Here is a 25375-nt window from a genome sequence, read left to right as displayed (position 1 = left end):
ATGGGCAGGATCTGGATTTGGACCAGGGTAGGGCATGGCAGGAATTAATAGTTTCCCCTCGCACTTTCCCCTGCAAGAAAATCCCCCTTCCCAATTTCCTATTTGCCCACTGCCCCCATACATGCATATCCGGAACACCTCCCCCTCCCTTTGCAGCTGCCATTTGTAAATGTTTAGAGTGAGTGAAGAGGCATTCACCCATCTTTGTCCTAATGTGTAGCTTGGCTCCTAGAAGAAATTTCCATTAGAATAGTGCATAACGGAACCAACAGCAGATGAAATAGTAAAGCTCTCTTTGCACTGTACTCTATGAGGGCTCACACGGTGGAACATTCCTCCATGATAAAAAAAAATATTGCTGCAAACAATAACTTAGCACATCAGGAAGGTTAGCCTAGAGTAGCCTCCCCCAACTTGGTACGGTCCAGATGTTTTGGGCTACAGCTCCCATCATCCACAATCAATGATGCAATGGCTTCAATGATGGGCACTGTAGTCCAACACATCTGGAAGGTACCAGGTTGGGGAAGGCTGACAAGAGCATTTCATAATACAGGTTCTGACCTGAAGGAGTTCAGTCCAAAGGCTGGTTTGCCAGCAAATCTGCTGCTTCTGGGAACAAGATCCAAGTCAAACTGGCATTAGGAGCAGCAGAAAGGCACATACATTTTCCATGTATGGCTCCGAGAAGTTCAGTTCTGAGTACATGTTCTCAGAAATGGGGTGTTAAGAAATACACCGCAAAGCTGAGTTACATATTTCTGCAGTTCCTAATGCCAGCTTCCTCCCACCTTGCTTTCCATTTTTGTTATCACAAAAAAGCACAATCCCAAATTACAAGCCAGTCTTTTGTCACCTTGACAGCAATGCAAGAGAAAGGGAAACGCCACTCAACACAGGTATGCACCCAACTTTCTTCAAAACCTGCTACCAAATGTGAAGAACTAGAGTACTTGCTAAGAAATTGTTTGTCGAGGTGGAAAACGATAACTCTGCTTTGCATGCATTACATCCGAGGTTTAGCCCGTGGGCGTTTCCAGACAGAGGGCTCCTAGTGCTAACAATCATAACACACTGTGCAGCTATTCTGTTTTTAATTCCTTAACTGTTTTTTTCTGGTAAGAAAAAAGATGGAAGAAGTAGTGGGAAAGCACAGGACAGCTACAAATTGAAAACATTGTCTGGACCCCCCATAAAATTCCGTGAATGAGGCTGTGCAACTGTATAATGAAATCCTCATCTGAAAGCACGCCGTGACATCTTAAGTTATAGGATCTCCTGGAGCAAGCCAGGGAACAACCTCTATCCAAGCCCCTGGAAAGCCACCACCAATCAGAGCAGATGCCTCCACACCAGCCCACTCCCCCAATACTGCAGCTCCGATTGCATGCAAAGCTCCTGCAGCTGCATTACAGTAAAAACAAACTACGAAGACATTGATTCATGGATCTCCCTGCATAATGAGTAGTTTGGCCCTCAGAACCAGATGAGGGAAGGAGACAGGCAGCCAGGCAGGAAGCAAAGTGATACAACCTGTTGTACTGTCAAGCTCTCAGCTAGTATATTTATAGCAAATGTGCTGGCATCATATTGTATCTTGTAGGGGACTAACATGCTGGTCTCGTTACTGTGTGAGCTTGCACTCCTTGCAGCGGATGCACTCCTCAAAGGTTGCTACACTACTGGCCATCAACACTTCAGCTACAGCTTTAGCAAGCTCAGACTCACCTCCAGAGTAGCAATTTATGGGTCTTTTTAGGATTTGCAGCGCCTAGTGCAGATGCAGTAACAACAGAGATAAGTGGATGTACTAGGGATGAGATTTTGCTGTAGCTGAAGTGGTGAAAAACTACTAGTAGTAAAAGCTTATGCCGCTGTGGTTGAAGCCTATTCATAACACTAGGCTGAACTTAATCGTTATTAACGTTAATACAAGGTAACACAATGCTGACACATTTAGTACTTGCTGTACTGGATAAATGCAAATTCTTAAACAAGCTATTCAACTTTCTTTAATACTGAGAAGCCTTTTAGAGGTACAGTAAAGCAAACACTCATGCAAATCAGATGCAAAATATATTGTTTCTAGTTTGAAAAACAGTTTATATGACTTGATCACCATTATAATGAATGGCTATAAACCTGCAATTCCACAATCATTCTGTACAACTTTTCGGGTGCAATCCTATGCATATTTAGACAGAAAGAAGTCCTACGATTCCCAGCATTCCCAAGCCAGCCATGGTAAAATAAACTTAAACTGGCAGTATTTCAATGTATAATAATACCCAATAACATCAACATTATTTTAAAATGAGCCCTAGGGGCTCTGTAGCATAGAGCCCTTAAATAACTCAGCCTGATGGGAGCAGAAGTTATTACATAATTAAAGCGGCTTAAGTCCTACTGAAATGAGTGGAACTTACTGCTCATAAATTTATACTAGATTATGGTCAGTGCCAATAACTGGGGAAAAACTGAAGGAAAAATGATTAAACACAATTCCATGGAAATGAGTCTTTCTATGACTTAGGGCACAATCCTATGCACATTTAGACAAAAAAAAGTCCTACAACTCCCAGCATTCCCCAGCTGGAGAATGCTGGGAGTTGTAGGACTTTTTTCTGTCTAAACATGCATAGGATTGCACCCTTGAAGTCATTGGATAGTATCCTATGGTGCCTGTGTGCTTGCGGGAGCTACCGTTCACACAACTGGGCTTTCACATTTCTAAAAATAACCCAAAGCAAGTAGAAACACTTGTTTCTGGAACAGGTCAAGTCAGCGAAGCTTGTAGAAGGAGCTCTGCTGACCTGTCCCAATCTGAAAAACAAGCATTTTCGGGGTTATTCTTAGAAGCGCAAAAACCTTGTTGGACAAGTCACTCCCACGAACGCAAGGGAAACAGTGGAGATGAAGTGACCCTGCTGGATACTGCCCATTGTTGGAGGACGGCCTGCAATTTCTAAAAGAGGGCAATAACTTTGAATTTTATTCACCTATTTCTGCTTTTGAGCTTGTGCAGGAAGACGGGTAACCTTCATAGTCCAGAAACATAGCCATTAGCAGGCCTACAAATGTCTATAAAAACAGGAACTCACTTGAGGCCTGTGACTTCAGCAACTGATCCCTCTTAGGGCCCATGATAATTTCAGCATCTGTTTGAAGCACTAACAGCACCACGTCTAGAGCTCTACGCCAGGCTTCCATCTTAGCTGTAACATTATCATACACTTTTAGAGCCTTGTCATATGTCCCAACGTGTCCAGTGCTGGCTACTCCCATCTTCCCCCTCTTAAACTCATCCAGTATGTAGGCCGATGGTGAACCACACACTGCTGCTTTTCTGAGATGCTGCTGTATGAAGGTGTTGGCTTCAAAAGCCGATGCATAGCCTGCAGTGTTACACAAAACAGTACAAAGGTACTGGTGCCAGCCACAGGCCAAAGCGTTAAGTGCTAGAGGTTTATATTGTTCCAAAGATGTTGCAAGCCAAGAGGAGCCAGCATGAAACTCTCCCGAGGAATGTTTGGCTGCCTTACCCAGGCTCTCAAGATAACTGAGACACAGGAGCTCAGCCGCGCCACCTCCCGGAAAGACTGCTTGGTCAAGAAGGGCATGATGCACCCGATACGCACAGGTCCAAAAGCAATCTTCCATGGCTTGCATCTTGGCTATAACTGGGCAACTAAGCACAACTGTTGCCAGGTGAATTCCTTTTGCTGTTAAAGCAACTGGCATTCGGCCATCCACTTCCACCCAGCCTAACTCCAGAGTTCCGTAAAGGTTCATGCAGATGCCCTTACCGATACAGCGCTCGTTCACTTGACTGAGGTAAGTCACTCTTGCTGCTCCTGTAATTTCACTAAAAGCCCTCAACACACTCTGAGCTACCTGACTAATTATCACTATGTTATTCACCAGACATCTTTCTTCTAAACTTTCACATACGTTGCCTTGCACTAAAACTAAATTTATGCTGGACTGAACCAGAATATCCAACATAGAGTCAACCCATGATCTCGAGCTGTTCTCTGGATAAGATGTGCTTTCTAAGAACGTCCTCACATTCTGTGACCCGTTAAACCCCAAATGATGATAGGTTTCAGTTAGGTCACCATCTGCAAGAATAACACGAAGAGATCTCTCCTGAAACTGCTTAGCAACAGCAGCTTTCTCTGGATGTACTAAAGTGATGTACCCAGGATGAACACAAGAATGACTTTCTGACATGCCTGGTAAGCAACACGTCACAACTTCTGAAATATTAAATTGGAGTGGATGGGTGTTTGCCATTTTGCTGGCAGTCTGCAGCTGGCAATGGATAATGTCCTGTACCAGTTTCATGGCAGGCCAGTTTCCATGGCTAAGAGACATTGCCAGCTGTGCCAAATCACTGGGTCCATCAGAATGTTTTGTGCATTTATCCAACTGATCTGTTCGCTGTGGTGAATGACTTTTCCTTTCACTGCTAAAGTACCTACTGTAGGTTAATTTTGATTTTTTGTTATCGTTTGCTACACCCAACTGAGAGTTTTGCAAACTGCAGTTTTTCTGAATCACAGTTTTACAGCTGATATCTACCGATTTAGCTTGTGAACGTGCTGTGCTGCCCGTACCAAATGCCCCTGGATACATGGTTGGACCTTCTGATTTTTCTTCTGATTCTTGTCCATATTCATAAGGATGTTCAAGTGGGGTTAAAATACTGTTGTTAGATTTAATGCCTGGGGTTTTAATTTCACTAATCTGCCTTCCAGATGTGCCAGAATTGATGTTAACAGGGACCCTGTCATCACATTCTGTAGGAATATCATCTAGCCTTTGCTGTATATTGTGTAGTGATAATGTAATGCACTGCAGTTGTTCCATGCAAGCATTCAGAGCTTCAGACATCACAGCTACTATCACTGAAAGGGGAACATCTTGCTGAAGGCATTCGAGTACAGCATTGCTCCAAGCGCTAACAAGAAACAATAGGGTATTTGCTGCAGTTTTATATTCTTTGTCCTGTGCCTGGATGGCTTCGTTAAGAAGCTGTCCCACTGCACTGCTTAAATCCAAGCTTTCAAGAAGTCTCAATGCAGAGCAAATCAACACACCGTCAGGAGCGCTTTCATCAACAATAAATTTAAACGACTTCACTGGTCCTAAAAGGGTCTTTCCAGTAGCTGCCAAAGCTGAAAGCTGCTGCAGTCCAATATGCCTCTTTCTGTTCATGCTTCTGAAAGCCATGATCCCGAGACATCTGTAAATGAAACATAGACTTATTGCTTCTGCCCTTCAATGCCTTCCAGCTCTTACTTCATCCATTCCGCACAGCTGAAATCTACTTTTCATGTCTCCAATAGGGCTACAACTCACCCACTTTCTTGATGGAAATTAAATTCCATGCACTCACAAATAGGATGCTGTGGTGTGTGCATAGGACAGGTAACCAAAATGGCAGCACTAGAATTAGGGATGCTAAAACCAGCCACATCCATCGGCAGAGGAACTGGGAGGACTTTATTATGAAAAGATCATAGGAGGAAAGATAGGGAGGAGGGAAGGCTATATTTCATTCCCAGAAATAGGGAACAGAATTCATTCATTCATTTATTTATTTCATTTCTATACCGCCCAATAGCCGAAGCTCTAGAAATCAAACATTACCCAATACAGTAAGATTTATAGGGGAAACAGATTTATGAATCATATTTCCAGGCTCACTGATTCCTCCCTTTGGCAAATCTGGGTTCTCATTTTCAAGGTTTAGGTTAGATTGGCCTTTCCCAGCCTGGTGCCCACCAGATGCTTTGAGCGACAACTTCCACCTATGGCCATGTTGGCTGGAGCTGATGGGAATTGTAGTCCAAAACATCAGGAGGGCGCAGGTTGGGGAAGGCTGGATTAGATCCAATGGACAGACTCTATGGGCAGTTTTTCTATCTTGTGGAATGCTCCCTTGAGTTTCCACTTTCTTTTCTTGTGAAGGAGCAGAAGGAAGCTCTGCCTCCAGAATTTGTTTTGTTTTTTTACTTTAACCAAACAATTTGATTTATTAACAAAATATATAGAACAGAGTGGAAGGTCTGCATCTGGCCTGCAGATCTCCTTGGGATCTTCCAGGGGGTGTGGTGCTTGGAAGCCAAGCCCAGCTCCTGAAGGCATCCCTGGTGTTATCTCTGATTTGAGACTGGAGATAACAGCAGGGCTGTGGGACACTTGGCTGTTGCTGGGAAGAGTGGGCAGTTCTCCCAGCACTGGCCAAGTCCTTTTGTGTGGCACCCCCATGGAGACAATGTGAGACAAGCAAAGCAGAGAGGAACTCTGTGCCTCTCTCAGGACAGAGAAAGGCAAAATGGTGGCCATGCCCACCAATATCTCCTGACCCGCAGAGGGCCGGGAGGGAGGGGCACAATTTAGCCACCCACCCAAAACAGTTCTGCGTCCAATATAGAACGTGTATTGCAGTCAACTCAAATGAACAAGAAAAGTTCTTGTTCTGTCTTCTGAACTTGTCCTAACTACTAACACAGTCAGGTGGCTTCTCTTATAAGCTACAGCAGTAGCTGAACCTGTAATCAGTAGTCTCTCTTTCTACCCTCCTCTTGGCAGAAGAACAGCAATGGCCTTCATGGAGCCTTCCCCAGCTAACTCTAACTAAAGCCCAGAATTGTGTTATCATAATTAGCCTAATCAAATCTACTTATCTAAAATAGATGTTTTAGAAGTATGCTTTGAAAAAACCAACTAGTTTATTATGTAAACTCCTTTCAGGACCAGGTAAAGACCTTTTTATTTTCCCAGCATTTTAGCATGCTAGTCTTTTAGCTCTGCTGTTTTTAATTTGTATTTTAAATCTCTGCATTGCTGCCAGGTTTTATTCTGGTTGTACTTTTATATTGTAGTTTTAAGCTTTCATATTTTATACTGTTTCATGCTGCACTCTGAGGTTTTAATTTTTGTGAACCACCCAGAGAGCTTCGGCTATTGGGCAGTATAAAATCAAATAAATAAATAAATAAATAAATGTATAAGAGAATTATGTGTGTGCTTATAGAGAAGAAGGAAAGAGAGAAGTATACAATACTACACTGCATAAATGTTTTGGCTACTTCTCTTGGCAATTTCCTTCACTAATAATCTAGGCTTGCTCAGCTATGTATGTGTATCAACATTTCCCATAAACAATTTCTCTAAAAACTTAATCGTCAAACAACTTGAACTGCCAGCGGCATAACTCTCATCTTTATTTCATATTAAAATAACGGAATTGCACCAATTTTTTAACCTATGAAAACTTCTCACAAATGTTACAGCTATAGAGTTAAAATCAGCTGTGTCTAGCCTGGTGCCCTCCAGATGTGTTGGACTGCAACTCCCATAATTCCCAGCCGGCAGCCCCCCCCCCCGAAATAAAATACAGACAATGAGCATGTGAGGTTTTGCACTGTAAGCTCACTTAAATCATAGCATCATCGCTCCTGCAGGAATAAAGCGGAGTTTGCTTCTGCCGCCCTCATCCCCCGCTGCTCCCTGGGCGGCCATGTGGAACCCCCTCCCTGGGCTGTGGGGCCTGGACTCCTGGGCCCCGACGTCCTGCCGAAGCTGCACCGCTGCTCTCTCTGGGCCGGTGCAGCAGGGACGGCTGGGATCGCTGGGCCCAATCCACGCTGCTGTGCCAGCGCAGGTGAGAGAGCGAGAGGATGAGCAGCTGCCTCTTCCCCTGACGGCGACACGTGCAGCCTCCCTCTTGGCGCCTCTGGAGGGGGCGAGCAGGCCCTCCTCCGGCTCGCGCTGGGCAGTGCCACAGGGCCCAAAGCTCCCTGCGAGTGCGCGCGACCTGCCACCTCTGCCCGCTTGCTGGCCCGCAAGGGGAGGATTGGGCTGAGGGGGAGGGGAGTCCCTAAAAAGCACGTCGCCGAGGGCTCCCCGGATGCTGGAACCGGCCCTGAAAACCACATTACCTGCTTGATTCTAGCTCCCCTTTGCAGGATAGCACCACCCGCGTCTTGATCCTGACCGAGAAGCAACTAATCGCCCCCTCCCTCCGTGACGCAGCTAACTGCCGTGGCTTCTCTCGGGGCGGGACGCGCTCCTGCTCTCCGTGCAACGGCAAAACCCATCGCTGCTCGCCCCGGACGGAATTATTCGCCCTCTGCTGAGCATGCGCCCATGCCCCGAGCATGCTCGGTGACCTGTACTGCAGCCCCTGCCCTTTCTCCGACCTAGTCTGGGATGCTGATTTCGCTCCCCGTTATGAGGATTAAAAATTGCGAAGCGGGGGCGGGGGGAGGCAACCGGAGCCACCCAGTGCACGCAACAGTTCATGGAAGGGTACATGTCCTGTCAGTGGGGCGCCATCCAAGCAGGTCCTGACGGGGGTCTCCCAGTTTTCAGGTATTTGCTGCTCGCTGGAAGCAGACCAAGAGGGCGACATTCTGCAAGGCAGCAGCAGGATCAAGTCAACAGGACTGGAGCCTGCGACCGACCGCCAGTGCCCGGGACTAGCACCTACGGAGCGACGTGCCTGCGGCTCAGAGGAAAGGGCAGGTTCCTCCCGTGCCAGCACCGCGTCGTACTGACCCCGAGAGGGCCGCCGCTTGCGCTGGCGTTCTCATGGCCGCCTGTCGCGGGGTGGTTTGCCATTGCCGGCGGGGCTGTGAATCCACCACGGGCTCCAGTCAGAACTCTAGAGGAGCGATCCAGGGCGCTGAGCCCAACCCCCCAAAATGGGCTCAGCACCTTGGGAAGCACCTTCAGAGTTGTGACTGGCTCGGCCTGAAACCAAAAGCGGATCCACGGTCCCGCTGAAATCGGAGCCACCAGCCTCCACTGAGGAAACCTCTTCACAAGCCAATCTGGTGTGGAAGCGCATGTGCGTGTGGGGGAGACACTGGCGTGCCGGGCTGCTAGACTCCGGAGGCTTTTAGCATCATGCCTGCCCTACTTTTTCTCTTCTCCCCCCGCCTGGCTTCCATCCAAAGGTTGCTCTCAGCCTTGTGCCATTTGGGTTGGCTGTTGCTGCGGCGTTTGCATGTATTTTTTTCTAACGGACCAACGCGGCCAGCTAGAACTTTGGGCGGTGAGGAACACTCTGCACATGCTCGAGGGCACATTTATTATTTCGGGTATTCCAGACTCAGGAGCGCGAGTCCCGGCACAAATGATTAAACGACGGCCGTACCTCTCCGCTGCGCTCTTCCTACCACATCTTCGCTGCGCCTTCCGCAGAAACGAAGTCAGAATCAGCTAGGCCAGGGGCGCAGGCGCTCAACGTCCCGGCGCCCTCCGGAGCGGGAACTGGTTGCCAGGACACCGACGCTTCTGTTTGTTGTGTATCCAACCGAAACGGCAACATGGAGTTCTGTGTGACGTCACAAACCCGCCCCTCCACCCGCGTTGCCCGATTGGCCTCGGCTAGGAAAGAAGACGGGGCTTCACGGGAATCCCTTCTGTCATTGGACGATCCCGGCTTTTAGGGGCGGAACACTATCGGTGAATGCAGGTGGCCCAAGATTCGATATCCCGGGGGCTGGGTCGTGTGTGCTGGTAAGCGAGCGAAGCGGCGTCGGTTGCAAAATGGTGAGTGCTTTGGTGTGCTTCTTTCCCCTGTTCTTTATTAGGGAAAATGCCGTCTGGTCCTCGCTGAGGTCTGCGTTATGAGGACCAGATCTGATGAATCCGTATCTGCCTTTCCTAAGCCCGGCCAGCCCTGGTTCATCGAAGCAACCTGCAAGATACCCATAGTTTCAGCGATCATTGGTCCGTAGTGCAACACAGCGCGCTCAAACCCACCCTTAAGCACTGGCATCAAGGCCAAATTGTGCACTGAATCTAGCGTGGCTCAATTTTGCACTAATTCTAGCACATCTTTTCTCACGTTACTGGGTTTTTTTTCTCTAGTTCCTTTGATAGGGCCGGATAAAACAAAAACAAATATTTGTTACAGCTTCATCCTATATGTGTATAGTAGAAAAGAAGTCCCACAAAGTAGTCGCAGGTGTGCATAGAACTGGTAACCTTAGGACGCAATCCTATGCATATACAGACAGAAAAAAAAGTCCTAGTACGCTCAGCATTCCCTAGCCAGCCATGCCGGCCAGGGAGTGCTGGCAGTTGCAAGACTTTTTATTGTCTGAACTTGCAGAGGGTTGCACCCTTAGACTGTTGTAATTTATACCAGTGGAAGATTGGGCGTTCACTAATCACCTTAAATCGGGAAGAAATATTTCCATAGGGAACTATGGAGGGATTTAAATTGGCACTATTCCGTGCCTTTTGCACTGCAAATAAACCATGCATGCACAGAGAAAACAGGCTGCACAGCTACAATCCCAAGCATGTGCATTTGGGAGCAAGCCCCATTCACCTGAGTTGGACTGCCTTCTGAGCTACCATGGGTTGGATTTGGTTGCACTTATCTGGTGTGTGGAGATAAGCTTTGGGATATATCTCTAAACTAAGCTGCTTTCCAGTTGTGTGGTTACTACCGTAAAGCATTTACCATGGGCTGAATTGGACAACATATCTCCCCCAATCCGGCTCAATGTGTGGAAGGGAGCAAGTGCATGCAGCTTGCCTTCCTGTGGAGCAGAACATCCACATGACACTTACACAGTTCAATGTGCATAAGCAAAGATTGCATGGTTTATTTCCTGTTTTTAATAGGAAATATGTACATTGATCTCTATGCATGTAGGTGGCTCTGAAGAAATGCTATGTAAATAACTTGTTCAGTAATGTTTGGGTGCTTTGAGAAGCCAAAATGCAGTGGTCTTTGCTATTTTCAAGGTGGGAGCCACTTTGGCACAACAACAAAAAATCAGTGTGAGAGCTGCCTTTCCCTCCAGCCCACCATGACTGTCTCCCTCCTCCCCCTGCCAGCTGAGTCTGTCTCCCTCCTCCCTGTTGCTTGCCCAGGCTGCCTCCCTCTTCCCCCACCCCCGTGCACTCACCTGTCTCCCTCCTGCATTGCCTTGCCACCCACTCTGCAGGGAATCTGAGCAGCTGGCACAGCTCTTCAGAGGCTGCCACACCCAAATGCTTGGCTTTGAGGGGTCTTCCTGAGAGTCGGGCATTGTGGGAAGAGGGGCATCCCATCGTACAGGCGATCTTCAGGGACACCCCTTCTCCCACAATGCCTAGCTCTTGGGAAAGAACCCTCAGAGCGAGACATTTGGGCATGGACACCTCTCTGAAGAGCTGCTCTGGCCGATGAGCTTGGCTTCCTCGCACAAGCACCTCAAACTTGGCTTGGTAGCTTATTGGCAGCCAGTGCAACTCCTTCAAAACGTTGCCTTTTAGCAAGTTTGGCAAATCAAACACACCGAGTCTAAAAAATGTTTCTCTAATGTGATAACAAAACTATTTTGCTATTTCTGTTTTACTTCAAATAAGATTTCTTATTCTTTTTCACTTGCATCACGGAAGGCATCTGGTTATAAAAGACCAAGCTTGGGTGCTTCCCAACGAAGGAGAAGTGGATTGAAACATGAATTGTCTGAAGAGCAAAAGCAGGAAGTCAGAGAAGCTTTTGATTTGTTTGATACTGATGGATCTGGCAGCATTGATGTTAAAGAATTGAAGGTATGTACTTGTTTAAAGCGATGGGCAGAGCAATCCTATGGGTCCCTGCAGGAGTATCCCGGGGACCTCGGCGTATTTCAGATTTCCCCTCCCAAGGTCGTAGATGGTGCTATGACCTCGGGAGGGGGAATCTGACATCGGAGCTCCCCCCCCCCCCCCGGCAGCCTGGCAGTGGCTTTCTAAGGTTGCAAGAATGACCTCACATGACCTTGTAGAAGTCAAAATGGGTTCTGGTGAGCTGGGAAGGAAGGTGAGAGGTCAGGCTTCATAGGATCCTAGGACCTCTCTGGCACCCGTCATTGCGGTAAGTGAGGTAGACAGGCTCAGGCCAATCTATCTGATAGTTGGTTTGCTTTTGAGGAAGAATGGGAGGCATCTTCGTTGTCCTCCCGCTCTGTGTGGCTCCTGTTGGTAGGGCATAAGAAGGAATGGGACACTTTGTCATGAGCATAGGATTACTCCCTTAGTCTGGTGTGAGGTTTCATTTAGGTCTTTCAGGATTCCCTTGCAAATCCAAAATATTACCAAATGGACAACATTCGAACTGTCCTGCTGTCTGAAATGCAAGACAGTTAAATCTGTTTTCTGTGTGCTCTCTGAAGGATCCCGTTCCCGTTGCCTTATTTGACTTGGTTGATTCTGAGGAGCGCTGGCCATTTCTTTAATCTAGTTGGTGTCAAAGTCAGTTGTAATGTCAGAACCAGCAAGGAATGCAAATGAGCATCATTTTGTAGCACTACGAAATTATGCAGATGGGCTATACAATTGTTTCCTTTATGTGAACTGCAGAATGAATGTATGTTTATAGCTCAGATCTATGTGCTTTACTTTCTATATCTTGAATTAGATCATTCTGGCTGATTTTGTGCTTGACTTTAAAGAAGCATGCATCCTCGCGATCCTGGACTGCCTGTATTTTCCTATATCAGAGTGCAGCCCACCATCTATTTACCCTTGGAATAGTCTCATTAAAGTATGTAACAATTTGTTAATGGGGTGGTCTGTAGGCTGCGGTGTTTATTGTAATTTAAAGCAGCTAGTCCCTTCCTAGGTGGGACTAAGCACATTCTATGTATTTATAATATGCATGTACAGAATAACTATACACTGAGGAAAAGTAGGTATAATCAATGTTATTTCTAAACAGATTTAATCTGGATGCAGGTAAATGAGAGTTAGAACCCCGCTCCAGATTCCATTAAGCAACCTGAACACCTTGACCCAACTGTGTTGAAATCTATAGATTTATGTTGCTCCAGAATTTTAGTGACATCTGTGAAATTACTCCCTGGGTTTGAGGATAATGCCCATACTTTACATTTGTGCTTATTCTGGTCCCAGATAAGAGGGAAGGTGGCTTGTAACATCTACCCAGCACCTCCTCTTGATAGGCGAGGAATCTTCAGCATTACCAGTGGCCAAATCATCCAAGAACTCGCTTCTTTCTTTGCCCCTTTTATACTGTAAACCAGGGGTAGGCATATTTCAGGCTTGCAGGATCTACTTTTTTTTTTTTTTTTTACTGGATCCCAGAGGTGCACCAATCAGAGTCCAGTGCTGGCTGGGGCAGAGCCAGATGAAATAGTGGCTCATGGCAGAACCAATTTAACTACTTAAACTACTTACCCAGGATCCAAACATTGGAATGACTGAGTCCCAATAAAAACTGGAGATGGCATGGATCATCTTAGAGGAGGAATTCCCTTTTATGCAAGAGAAAAGGGGCAATGCCACTTAGAATCATAGAATAGTAGGGTTGGAGGGGGCCTATAAGACCATTGAGTCCAACCCCCTGCTCAATGCAGGAATCCAAAGTATCGCTTGTATGATGGTACCTGCTAAGACACACATGCACATCATTTAAATGCCAGAAAGTATGCGCCTTGCTTGAAGGCTATTGGTTTTTATCGATTTGCAGATTTAATCTATCTTACTTGACTGAAACTCATATGATTGACTACAATTCCTTTAATCAGGTGATAGCTCTCTTAGCCACACAACATGCCAGGCTGTGGTTCCCCCTTGTCTTTCCAACACCATATTGTATATGTAAAAGTGGTGGTCTACATTTTTATTGCAGGTTGCAATGCGTGCTCTTGGCTTTGAGCCAAAGAAAGAAGAAATTAGAACAATGATAGCAGATATTGGAAAAGATGGAAGTAGCGTCATAGACTTTGAAGATTTTTTGACTATGATGACCCAAAAAATGGTAAAATGCTAGCATGTAATTTTGCTTTTATATAGTCAGAAATGAGAATGGGAGCTCTTTTCACTTTCCCTTCCCCTCTTTTTGCAAGAGTGAAAAGGATAGCAAAGAAGAAATCTTGAAGGCTTTCCGATTGTTTGATGATGATGGCACAGGCAAGATTTCTTTAAAAAATCTGAAGAGAGTTTCCAAGGAACTTGGAGAAAACCTAACAGATGAAGAACTCCAGGTATATGTTTTGGTTTGCTAAAGGCGCAATCCTATCCTATGCATGCTTAGACAGAAAGAAGTCTCAACTCCCAGCCTCCCCCAGCCAGCATTGCTGGCTTGAGTATGTTGGGAGTTGTAGGACTTCTTTCTGCCTAAGCATGAATAGGATTGCACCCTAAGCCTTTATTGATAGACACTGAATATTTTTAATGGCTGCACAAGCTTCATGGTGGGAGTTAGCATTGGGCCATTACACTTATTTCTGGGTTCCCCAACATGGGGCCCACAGACCCCTCCAATTGTAGCTGCCATGCTCCAGTCTTTTTAATTTTTTTAATTAATAAAATGGACTGGGAAGCCAGCATGTTGCAAAGTGAAGCGGCACCCTGCATAGCTACTCCATCTTTATTCCCAGGAATTAAGGGCCCTGGGGTCATTCTTAGAAAATAAACATGTTGGGTGGCTGCAGCCCAGTGTTTTGTTTTAAAGTGTGCCTTCCCTGAAAGAGGTATTGGAGCACAAAATTCTGGGTTTCAAAATAATGGTTTTGTGTTTTGGAACTCAGTACCCATCTCTGCCTTATACTTAAATTCTTGGAGAAGTTAGTTCTCTTTTAGCCTCACTAGTTTGCCCCAATGGATGTGCATCTGGCTCAGCCAGTCATGCATAAGAACACAAGAAGAGTCATGGATCAGATCAAGGGGCCATCTAGTATAGCATTTTGTTTATACAGTGGCTAACCAGCTGTCTCCAGGAACCCACAAGCAGAACACGAGCGCAACAGCACCCTCCCACCCATATTCCCCAGCAACTGGTGTACATACGCTCACTGCCTCTGGTACTGGAGGTAGCACATAGCCCAGGAAGGAGCCTTTGGGAAGGAGGACCAGCCAGCTGTACCAGGTGGGTCCTGAGCCTGCTTCTGCCCCCGCCAAACAGGTACTTAAAGCGGGGCTGCCAGAGGCAGCACCTCAGTGTCGTGCCAAGTACAGCGCTAAGTGCGCACTTAACGTCGCACTTGGAGTCGCACGGAACAGCACCTGAAGACCCACCCACCTGCCTCTCCAGAGACACCAGCAGCCACAGATACCAGCAGCAAATAGCAGCAGCAGAGGGCAGCAGCTTTAAAGACCAGGGAGAAAGGGGCAAATGTAGGTTTTATCTGCTCCTTCTTAGCTACTGTTCTCTTTTATCTCTTTTATCTTTTATATTATTTTACACTGTTGTATATTTTATATCCTAACATTTTAATATCTGCCTGGGAGGACTATTGAGCAACTCAGGGGGTCGGGGAGGTGCCACCATAACTGTGGTCACGGGCAGGGGGAGGTATGGCGTTGGGGGATTAACAGGCCAGCTGAGGAGAAGAGGGGCCAGACACCTTACAGCTGTCCCCTCTTCTGGTTCTTCCCCCAACCTGATGGTTCCTGGCGGCCTTACCAGTCTGCCCTCGGGCTTGGTGGTGCTGCTGCTGAATGCCAGGTCGGCCCAAAATAAAATCTCCCTCATCCATGATTTGATTGTGGATGAGGGCGCTGACCTGGTATGTATTACTGAGGCCTGGGTGGGGGAACTGGGAGGGGTCACTCTCTCCTAGCTGTGCCCTCCGGGGTACTCAGTGCAGCACCAACACCGACTCGAGGGTCGGGGAGTGGGGGCTGCCGTGGTCTATAGGAATTCAATCTCCCCCTCTAGGCTTCCTGTTCATTCAAGTGCAGATCCTGAGTGCTTGTACCTTGAGTTGGGTACCCAGGACAGATTAGGGATTCTGTTGGTGTACCGCCCACCCCACTGCCCATCAGACTTCCTGCTTGAGCTGATGGAGGTAGTCTCAGACTTGGTGTTGAGGACCCCTAGGATGATGGTCCTGGGGGATCTCAACTTCCATGCCGAGGCCGCTGTATCCGGGGCAGCTCAGGACTTCATGGCCGCAATGACAACCATGGGGCTGTCCCAACATGTCATCGGCTCAACGCATTTAAAAGGACACATGCTTGATCTGGTTTTCTCGACTGGGCAGGAGGATGGTGATCTGAAAGTGGAGGAATTAACATCTGTCCCTTTGTCATGGTCAGATCACTTCCTGCTGAGGTTTAGACTCCTGGCAGCCTTCCCCCTCTGCAAGGGTGGGGGACCTATTAAAATGGTCCGCCCCCGGAGGCTAATGGATTCCGATGGATTCCAGAGGGCTCTAGGGGATTTTCCTGCTGGTATGCCTGGTGCTCCTGTCGAAGCCCAGGTCACTGTGTGGAATGCAGAGATGACCTGGCCAGTTGACACGATCGCGCCCAAGCGCCCTCTCCCTCTGAGCAGAGCCCGGCCAGCTCCTTGGTATACACCTGAGCTGAAGGCAATGAAGCAAGAGGAGATGGCTAAAACGCAGGTGGAGGAAAACCCGTGCTGAGTCTGACCAAACACAGGTAAGAGCCCACTATCAAGCCTACTCTGTGGCGGTGAGGGTGGCAAAGAGACAGTTCTTTTCCACCAGCATTGCATCTTCTCAGTGTCGTCCAGCGGAGATTTTCTGAGTGGTTCGCAGCCTGTTACATTCTGGGCCAGGGAGAGAGACGGTGGAACCCTCGGTGGCATGCTGTGATATGTTTGCACGGCACTTTGAAGATAAAGTCGCTCAGATTTGTCATGAATTGGACACCACGATTAATGCAGTTCTATTGGTAGAGGCGTTCAGAGCACCGTCTGGTCCAGTTTTATTGGATGAGTTTCAGTAACTGAGGCCTGAGGATGCGGACAAGGTGCTTGGCCAAGTCCGATCAACCACTTGTGTGCTTGACCCTTGCCCTTCATGGCTTATTAAATCAAACAAGGAGGGGATGTCTGGCTAGGTCCAGGAGGTTGTAAATTCCTCCTTGAGAGAGGGAGTGATGCCTGCCTCTTTAAAAGAGGTGGTAATTAGACCACTCCTGAAAAAGCCTAACTTGGACCCAGAGGATATTAACAATTATAGGCCAGTGGCCAACATCCCCTTCCTGGGTAAGGTGCTTGAGCGGGTGGTTGTAGGACAGCTCCAGGCACTGTTGAATGAAACAGATTATCTAGATCCATTTCAATCAGGCTTCAGGCCTGGTTTTGGAATGGAAACTGCCTTGGTCGCCCTGTGGGATGACCTCTGCCAGGAGAGGGACAGGGGAGTGTGACCCTGTTGATTCTCCTGGACCTCTCAGTGGCTTTCGATACCATCGACCATGGCATCCTTCTGGATAGGTTGTCTGGGTTGTGAGTTGGAGGCACTGCACTGCAGTGGTTTCACTCCTGCTTGGATGGCCGATTTCTGAAGGTGGTGCTGGGGGATTATTGCTCTGTGCCATGGCAATTGTGCCATGGGGTTCCACAGGGCTCTGTTTTATCCCCTATGCTGTTTAACATCTACATGAAATCGCTGGGGGAGGTTATCCAGAGGTGTGGGCTGAGGTGCCATCAATATGCGGATGACACCCAGCTCTACCTCTCTTTCTCATCAAAACCAGGTGAGGCAGTGGCTGTTCTGAATCAGTGCCTGGGCAGGGTGATGGACTGGATGAGGGCCAGTAAACTGAAACTCAATCCAGACAAGACGGAGAAACTGTTGGTGGGTGGTTCGTCTGTCCGGCTAGGTGATATTCAACCTTCTCTGGAGGGGGTTGCACTCCCCCTAAAGGATCACGTTCGTAGTTTGGGGGTGCTCTTGGATCTAGAACTGTCACTTGAGGCACAGGTGAACTCAGTGGCACGGAGCACTTTTTATCAGCTTAGGCTGGTATACCAACTACGCCCTTATCTGGACAGAGATAGCCTAGCTACAGTTATGCATGCTCTGATAACTTCTCGTCTGGATTACTGCAATGCGTTATATGTGGGGCTGCCTTTGAAAACGGTCCGGAAACTTCAGCTGGTCCAAAATAGGGCAGCAAGATTGTTAACAGGGACTGGCCTGCAAGCTCATATTACGCGAGCACTTTTCCAGCTGCACTGGCTGCCAGTCCATTTCCAGGCCCGATTCAAAGTGCTGGTGTTAATATCCAAAGCCCTTAACGGCTTGGGGCCAGGTTACCTGAAGGATTGCCTCCTCCCATATGTGCCTGCCTGGAGCTTAAGATCATCGTCAGCGGCCCTTCTCCATGAGCCCCTGCCAAAGAAATGAGGCGGGTGGCTAATAGGAGGAGGACTTTTTCTGCTGTGGCACCCCGGCTCTGGAATGAGCTCCCTAGTGAGGTTCGCCTGGCACCTACATTGTATTCCTTTTGGCGCCAGGTGAAGACCTTTTTATTTTCCCAAGCATTTTAGCTTTCTAAACTTTTAGCTTTGCTGTTTTAAAAATTTGTATTTTAAACTCCTGCACTGTTGCTGGGTTTTATTGTGGTTGTATTGTTATATTGTGGTTTTAATGTTCTATATATTTTAAATTGTTTTATTGTATGCCATTTGGTTTTAATTTTTGTGAACTGCCCAGAGAGCTTCAGCTATTGGGCAGTATAGAAATAAAGAAATAAATCAGGACTGGTAGCCATCGACAGTCTCCTCCAGGTATTTAGGAGTTCATAGGCAGCCACTGGGGCCCTGCTCCAAGTTCTAGCTCTATGCAAAGTGAGGACTGTTGCAGTGAGCAGGGTCTTTACATCAATTGCCCAGAGACTGTGGAATGCACTTGCTCCTGAGACTCATAATTCCTCTGCTTTATGGCCTTCCAAAAATGCATCTCTTCCATTTGGCCTTTGGTTCAGCAGGCTAGTTTTGTTGTTATGAATGCTGTTTTTCTGTTTCCATTGAATGTTCTTTTATTTCTCACTGTATGCTGCTTTGAACAGTGGATAAGCAGCTAATATTGGTGGTTTTTATTTAAGGCATTTCCGTTGACTTAAATCCTCAAGACAGCTTACAAAGCAGAAATAAACAGAAAACACGGTAAAAGTACAGCATCAAAATGCAAAACATCAATAAAACAAAGCCAGAGGTACAAGCTACATAAAAGGATCTGAAATACCGCTGCAACTTTGGGTAAACAGGATGGAGTTGCCTAGCCCTAAAATACATAGCAACAATGGCTCCAGGCAAACATGTCTATAGAGAGCTTCATTACTGGGGTGCCACTACAGAAAAGGTCCTCTTGTAGCCACCTGCCTAACCTCTGAAGGCAAGTGGCTACAGGAGAAGGTCCTCAGCAGAAAACCCTTTAAGAAAATACATTGATTAGGGTTTTTTTAAATGCCTGTTAAGTATTGTGCTGCAGCCAATATTTGTGTGTCTTCCACAGTGGAAGTTAAATAGATACTCTTCTTCAGTGAAGCCCTCCCGGTTTATCAAATACTAATAAAAAGAACATGGGACCTGTAACAAAATGTTGTGGTATGGGGAGCTCCTGTTCAATGTGCTCGCCCTAACTTCTTCCAGGATACTTAATTCTATTTCCCACTCCATCCATTTTTCTGTTTGTCCCCCGCCCCGCCCCAATCCACACACAATACTCAGCATTCCATGGCCTTTGAGCATGCTGAGTCTTCAGTGGGTGTATTTGGGGATCCATCCCCCTTTAGGGTTTATTTCTAAATATTTTTTGTACTGCTGTAACCCATAGGGTTCCCACAAGCCTCCTAATACCTCTCTCATGTCTGTTGATGGTGCTGTTTTGGATACATCAGGATAAGCACTTAATTATTAAATAGGTGCTTTATCAAGCATCACAGGTTTAGACATTGTAAAAGTTAAAGCTAAGTACTGGATGTTTCCAGCATGATGTTTAATCTCCAGTGTGTTTTTCTTTTTTTTTTTAAGGAAATGATAGATGAAGCTGATCGTGATGGAGATGGAGAAATAAATGAGCAAGAATTCTTGAGAATCATGAAAAAGACTAGCCTATATTAATGGCTTTGTTACCTTTAAAAATGACCTGCAAAGACTAACAGTATTTCAGTGTCTCCTGCTGTTTTCTGATGTATGGAAGAGGACACCAGGTTCAGGTGACATGGATGGGTTTCTTTTTAAAATGAGAAACTCAAAATTGGTTGCCAAGCAAGGTTTTTTTTTGTTTTTGTTTTTAAGGTGCTGGCTTTAGTGAAAAGCAACAGTTCATGACTGAAGAACTGCATTTCGCTTCTGGTCAGTTGAATGGCTTGGTCACACTATAAAACATGCCAAATCTAAGAACAGAACATAGACACCATTATTCCTTAAAATGATGATGATGTGCTGCCCCATTAAGAGCAAAGCCAAAAACACCCACAGTAGAAGAGGATGTATATTACCTCTCCAATAATAAGCAATTTGCACCAATAGATGTTCAGCTTGTACAATTACAATTAAACAAAGAACTTTCTGGAGATGAACATGTTCATATCAGAACTATTCTGGTGAATTTGAGAATGCACCAGCCATGATTTTTGCTCCAACATTCAACTTCTGTGACGTAAAACTTCAGAAAAGGATGGTAGTGTTCATCGAATGGAACAGATTATGGAGTAGATGTTATCAGACTCCCAGTACTTCCTTATGGAATCATAGATCCAACCAGAGTTCCGATTCCCAAAGCAGCTGTAATGTAAGGTTGCCTGTGCAAATGGGACAGAGTTGCTATGTCTTTAAGCAATTACATAGTACAACCCCCCCCCCCATCTGCAGCATTTCTTATCATAGTTCTATAATTCTCAGAGGCTGCAGCTGTTGAACATCTCCTGCACAATTATTCAAGTACAAAAGTTATCTGTCCTATATGGAATCTGGCTACCTGAACTAAGATTTATGTGTGTTCTCACGTAAAAGATTTTTCAAGTTTCTTGTGTACATCCAAACAGCCCACAAGGATAATCCTACTTTGGCTTTATTTGTTGCTACCTAATGAAATGCAAAATTTCAAACTTGTGACTATCATATAGACCCATTACAACAGGCCTTCATGAAAGTACATGGAACAGCTTCTAAGGGTGCAGTCCGCTGCATGTTTAGATAGAAAACAGCCCTACAGCTCCTGGCATTCTGCTGGGAGTTGTAGGACTTTTTTGTCTAAACATGCAGTGGACTGCACCTTTAGTCATATATTCCCTGCTTACCCTTTAACTAAGGACCAGACTGGATGCTACATTAGAGAAGCAATTGCATTGTGGGTTTTTTTTTTTTAATGAAAAGCAGCCATGAGAGGCTGTCAGTTTGATCAGAGAAATGACAGGAGAGAAAGGAGGAGTTGCTGTTCTACTCTAAATTCTTCTGCCCCAGCAGCTTTTCTGCAATGGGAAAGCATCTGGTGGGTGAAATCTTGCGCAGAAGAACAACCAGAGGAGAAAGGGTTAGAGTTAAACAGTCCCTCTGATCAGCTGTGGCCACTTTTCACTTTTAAAAAAAATGCAGGACATTTCTCCTTCCTCTCATTTCCAGGGTTGCTTTAGGAAGTGCTAACTTCGTGTTATGCTAGCAGTTGGCATTGGATACTGCCCTATGTTTGTATAAGGCTTGTGTACACTCACATTATTTCTTTTTAATGTTTAATTTTGTAGAATTATATACATATTAGTTTGTCACTTCTGTAGACTAGTTACTCCCCCCAACCCTCACCCTCAAAGGTAGTTCCACTGAAATTAATGTGGTCAGAGCAAACATCTAATGATGGCTTTTGTTACACTTTTTGTTGTGTTTAAAGTCTGTCTTTCTTTTGTATGTGTGGTGTTTGCCACCAATACAGCAGGCCCATATGCCAAAGCGATGGCTTCCTCATGGCAGCTCTCCTTGTGGCACGTTAGCAGGAATGATCCAGGTGCCTGAATTTTGGTGTGGGGCAACCTACATAAGCAAATGCATGGACTTTGTCTCAGTAAAATGCATACAAATTCCTACACCACACTGAAATTCTCAGTGTAATAAATGCTTTATATTGTTCCTTTTCTGAGAGCAGAATCTGTTACCTGATGTAATTGAGGGGCACAACTTTTCTATGGCTAGCTTCCAGACAACTACAGAAGACCTTGTCCCTGGCAGTCTAACCGACATCACCTGGCAATTCCTTCTACTAAATCCTAAATGTTCAAGTGTTTGTGATCTACAGTTTGGTGTCTCATATGATGATGTTTTTAACTATGTATGATCTTCAATAAACCAGCATAATGTTGTATTTTGGTGTTTTCTCTTTAATGTGGAAAGCTATTCTCTCAAGGTTTGTATGATTTATACCATTTTATTGGATCAGACATCAACTATTCATTTGACTGACTCCATACATGTGGATACTGTGCAGTCTAATGTGACTCCATTGGCTATTAAAGCAAAACCACTTTAACAGTGGCTAAGTCTTTATGGTTTTTTGTGCAGGTATTATGTGCTGTTGCTAGCATTTTATTTCTAAACTATTACTAAGGCGTTCTACAATGGATGATTAATGCTAGAGGTGATCCAAACATTCATGATACCATCTGAACATATATATGGGGAGATTGTGGTGAAAGTTTCCATCACTATGCCAGAAAAGCTCTGTGTATGTGCAAAGTTTAACATGCCAGAAAGAAGTCTCTTAACTTAAAGAACAATCTTATGCATGTTTACTCAGAAAGAAGTCCCACTGTGTTCAGTGGGGCATACTCCTTGGTAAGTTTGCATGGAAGTGCATCCTTAGCCGTGATGGTGCTACCTTTAAGTTGTAGCTTTTGATAAGAGGGCACTTTCAAACAAGTGATTCCCTAAGTGCATTCTGAAGTGCTAAACACCTAGCAGAGGGTTGATTCCTGTGTGCTGTGAATCGGCTCTCTCTTTGCAAGCTTAGTCATGACTGGTGCTAGCTAGCAAGCTTGGGTACTTGATAAGGCATGCTACTAGCACCAGCATCCTTTGCAGTACAGTGGGACTGACCACACCTCTTTCTCCCCCCCCCCCGCCCCCCATAATCAACAAAGGAAACCTGGCCTGAGCTGTTCTGCTAATACAGAGCTGGGCAACTTCTGGTCCTCCAGATGCTGTTGTACTCCAACTCCAATCAGACCCAGCCAGCATGGGCTCCAGTTATTGCACTACAACCCCCACCATCCTTGACTAACAATAACTAGAGTCCAACAACAACTGGAGGCCAAAGGTTGACCACCCCTGCTCTATTACCTACCCCTCTTTCCAAAGATGATTCAGGTTCTGGAGGATAAGCAGGCTGGCTTTAGGTCGGGACAATCCACAGTTGATCAGGGACTTAACCTTCACCACCTTGTTGAAAAATATGTATCAGCAGCGGGGGGGGGGGGGGGGGCTTTATGCAGCCTTCGTTGATTTCAAGTCAGCCTTTGACTTGATTTTATTTATTTATTGGCCACCTTTCAGGGCAGAAGCCCTCCCAAGGTGGCTTACAGCAATAAAATATATAAAAACAGTTAAAATATTAAAAGTGATTTCAAGGGATAGACTGGGAAAAATTCAAGGCTACCAATACTGATAGGTGCCTGCTAACGCTCATCCGCAGCCATTATGAAAACACTCGTCTGCAGATAAGATGTAGTCATGCCAGTCACCATACAAACTTTCAATGGAGTTAAATGGGTGTATTCTAGCTCCCACTCTGTTAATTTTTATTAATTCTTTGGTTAAAAATGTAGCAGAGATAAATTCCCACCCTCCCAAATTGGCAAATAGACCTCTCTCAATTCTCCTTTACGCAGTATTGGTCTGAGGCGCCTTTTAAGAGCTTTGAACGTCTACTGCAAAAATGAACTACTGGTAATTAATTACACAAAGTTCAAGGTCCCAGTTTTTACCAGGAGGAGGATCAAGCACAGACAGCAGATAAATGAGCATCATGTTAAACAGGTTATAATATACAGCTATTTGGGTGTAACTTTCCACGTATAAGGCTCCTGGAGAACACAAATAACACCATTGTTAATTCTCAGGACTGTAAAGGCACTCCTTAGCTGTTTTTGTTTACACCAAAGGGGGCCAGCATATCCATTCAGCCACGCAGGTATTTACACAGCTAAGGTTACAGCACAGATGCTGTATGGTTCACAGATATGAGTTTATGACAATTATATCCCATTTGAGGTTATACAAACTAAATTTCTGAGAACCATATTTGGAGCCCTAAGCTGTGTGCCCAATGTAATTTTACCATTAGAAGCAGGGTAATTTTTTGTAGAGGCCTGTGCATGGGTACACAAGATAAATATTTGGTTGAAGATGATTTTCTTTCCTGTGGGATTGGCCCCACTAATGCTATCTATGTCTTTCAGACAAAATGGAAAAGAACACTGAATGAGAAAGTACAGAATCTGGGATTCTCTCCCAATGTTTTTAGCTCTTGGATATACCAAAGCTAAAGCTACTATCCATCAACCTATTTGGGATACTGAATTGCAAAATCATCTAAAGCTGGCCGCATTACATCCTGACTTCAGGGACAATGGGAGGGCATTTGTGCCCACAAATTATTTGGCAGATTTGATTATTCCCAAATTTAGAAAAGCATTTATGTTAGCTAGGTTCAATGTTCTGCCATCTGCACTTTTGGAAGGAAGATTCAGGAGGGTTACTTATCAAGGTTGTTTTTACCCTTGTGAGGTGGGGGAAATGGATACAGCTGGACATGTTTTATTTTATTGCTCCTTTTATTGTGATCTTCGATGTACTTTTATCAAGTCAATTATACAGAAAATACCTGGTAGATCTGATGTATTTTATTAATCATATCTTTTGTCCAGTCAGAACCCTCAGATCATAATGAAAGTTGCTAGTTTCTGTGCAGCTGCTACTGCTTATCGGAGAGTGAAGATAACATATTAACATTTTATCAAGGTTTTTTACATCCGGATTTGTATGTTTTTATTATACTGTTTTTGTAGTTATTTGGTTTTGATTCCTTACATAATGTATTTTTAATACTTTATATTTTATGTGTGCTGTATGTATTATGTAATCTGAATCTTCCCAAAGATGAGTGGATATGAAAGAACACTACTGTGTAAGATTTGGTTCCTAGTGGATTTGTATAGCTGGTTTAATTAACCCAAAATTGTACTCCTATATAATTAAGTTCTGGCTGTTTTTACAGTAATTACTCTGATGACAGCTCTCCTCATTATGCTGTTTTCTTTCATCGAAAGAGAGTATCCCCTATTAACAGAATCCTACAGAATTGCAGATGATTATGCTAAATAAGAAAGGTGATGTGTGACCTATACACAGAAGATAACCAAATTGCAAGGTCCATGCATTTGGAAGAGCATCAGGCAAAAATGTATCTTTGGGGTTTGATAGTTGTTGCTTTTTCAGTGTTATGCTATATATACTTCAAAAGATCAGAACATAGGCTGTAGTCCTATACCAGCTAACCTGAGATTGAGCCCCATGAAACTCAATGGGACTTACTTCTGAGTAGACATGTATTAGACTGCACTGCCAATTTTCTAAAATTTGAAATAACATTTTAATAGCATT

The 25375-nt window shown here is 45.2% G+C and overlaps 2 protein-coding genes across 4 annotated transcripts; one reads left to right on the top strand and one right to left on the bottom strand.

Moving 5' to 3' along the window:
• Window positions 1-1993: 1993 nt before the first annotated feature.
• Window positions 1994-9268, bottom strand: BBS12 (Bardet-Biedl syndrome 12). Of its 3 annotated transcripts, XR_014792056.1 has the most exons (3): window positions 7953-8257; window positions 2635-5248; window positions 1994-2575 (listed from the first exon to the last, which is right to left on the bottom strand). XR_014792056.1 is itself a non-coding variant. In XM_084855973.1 (2 exons), the coding sequence occupies exon 2, from the start codon at window positions 5233-5235 to the stop codon at window positions 3082-3084; it is 2154 nt and encodes a 717-aa protein (XP_084712099.1). In that variant the 5' UTR covers window positions 5236-5248; window positions 9173-9268; the 3' UTR covers window positions 1999-3081. The 3 variants fall into 3 exon arrangements, 2 of the variants coding, with proteins under 2 accessions (XP_084712099.1, XP_084712098.1); XM_084855973.1 differs by lacking the exon at window positions 7953-8257 and adding an exon at window positions 9173-9268 and having other exon boundaries at window positions 1999-5248; XM_084855972.1 differs by having other exon boundaries at window positions 1999-5248.
• LOC146343861 (uncharacterized) lies at window positions 8161-22249 on the top strand. The gene is made up of 6 exons (XM_084855974.1): window positions 8161-9570; window positions 11419-11574; window positions 12422-12547; window positions 13655-13783; window positions 13872-14009; window positions 19757-22249. The coding sequence occupies exons 1-6, from the start codon at window positions 9568-9570 to the stop codon at window positions 19844-19846; spliced, it is 642 nt and encodes a 213-aa protein (XP_084712100.1). The 5' UTR covers window positions 8161-9567; the 3' UTR covers window positions 19847-22249.
• Window positions 22250-25375: the final 3126 nt, after the last annotated feature.

The sequence above is a fragment of the Heloderma suspectum genome, chromosome 5 (assembly GCF_057233095.1).
Source record: "Heloderma suspectum isolate Gila_16-S chromosome 5, 16-S_ref, whole genome shotgun sequence".
Classification (NCBI taxonomy): Eukaryota; Metazoa; Chordata; class Lepidosauria; order Squamata; family Helodermatidae; genus Heloderma; species Heloderma suspectum.
This window is presented reverse-complemented; position numbering and strand designations above follow the sequence as displayed.

Coding starts and splice junctions, on each gene's coding strand:
- LOC146343861 (XM_084855974.1), top strand. Junction 11,575..12,421: donor TTGATGTTAAAGAATTGAAG/GTATGTACTTGT, acceptor ATCTTGAATTAG/ATCATTCTGGCTGATTTTGT. Junction 14,010..19,756: donor TAACAGATGAAGAACTCCAG/GTATATGTTTTG, acceptor TTTTTTTTTAAG/GAAATGATAGATGAAGCTGA.
- BBS12 (XM_084855972.1), bottom strand. CDS start 8,173: ATGCTCGGGGCATGGGCGCATGCTCAGCAGAGGGCGAATAATTCCGTC. Junction 5,249..7,952: donor GGGGAGCTAGAATCAAGCAG/GTAATGTGGTTT, acceptor TTTCATTTACAG/ATGTCTCGGGATCATGGCTT.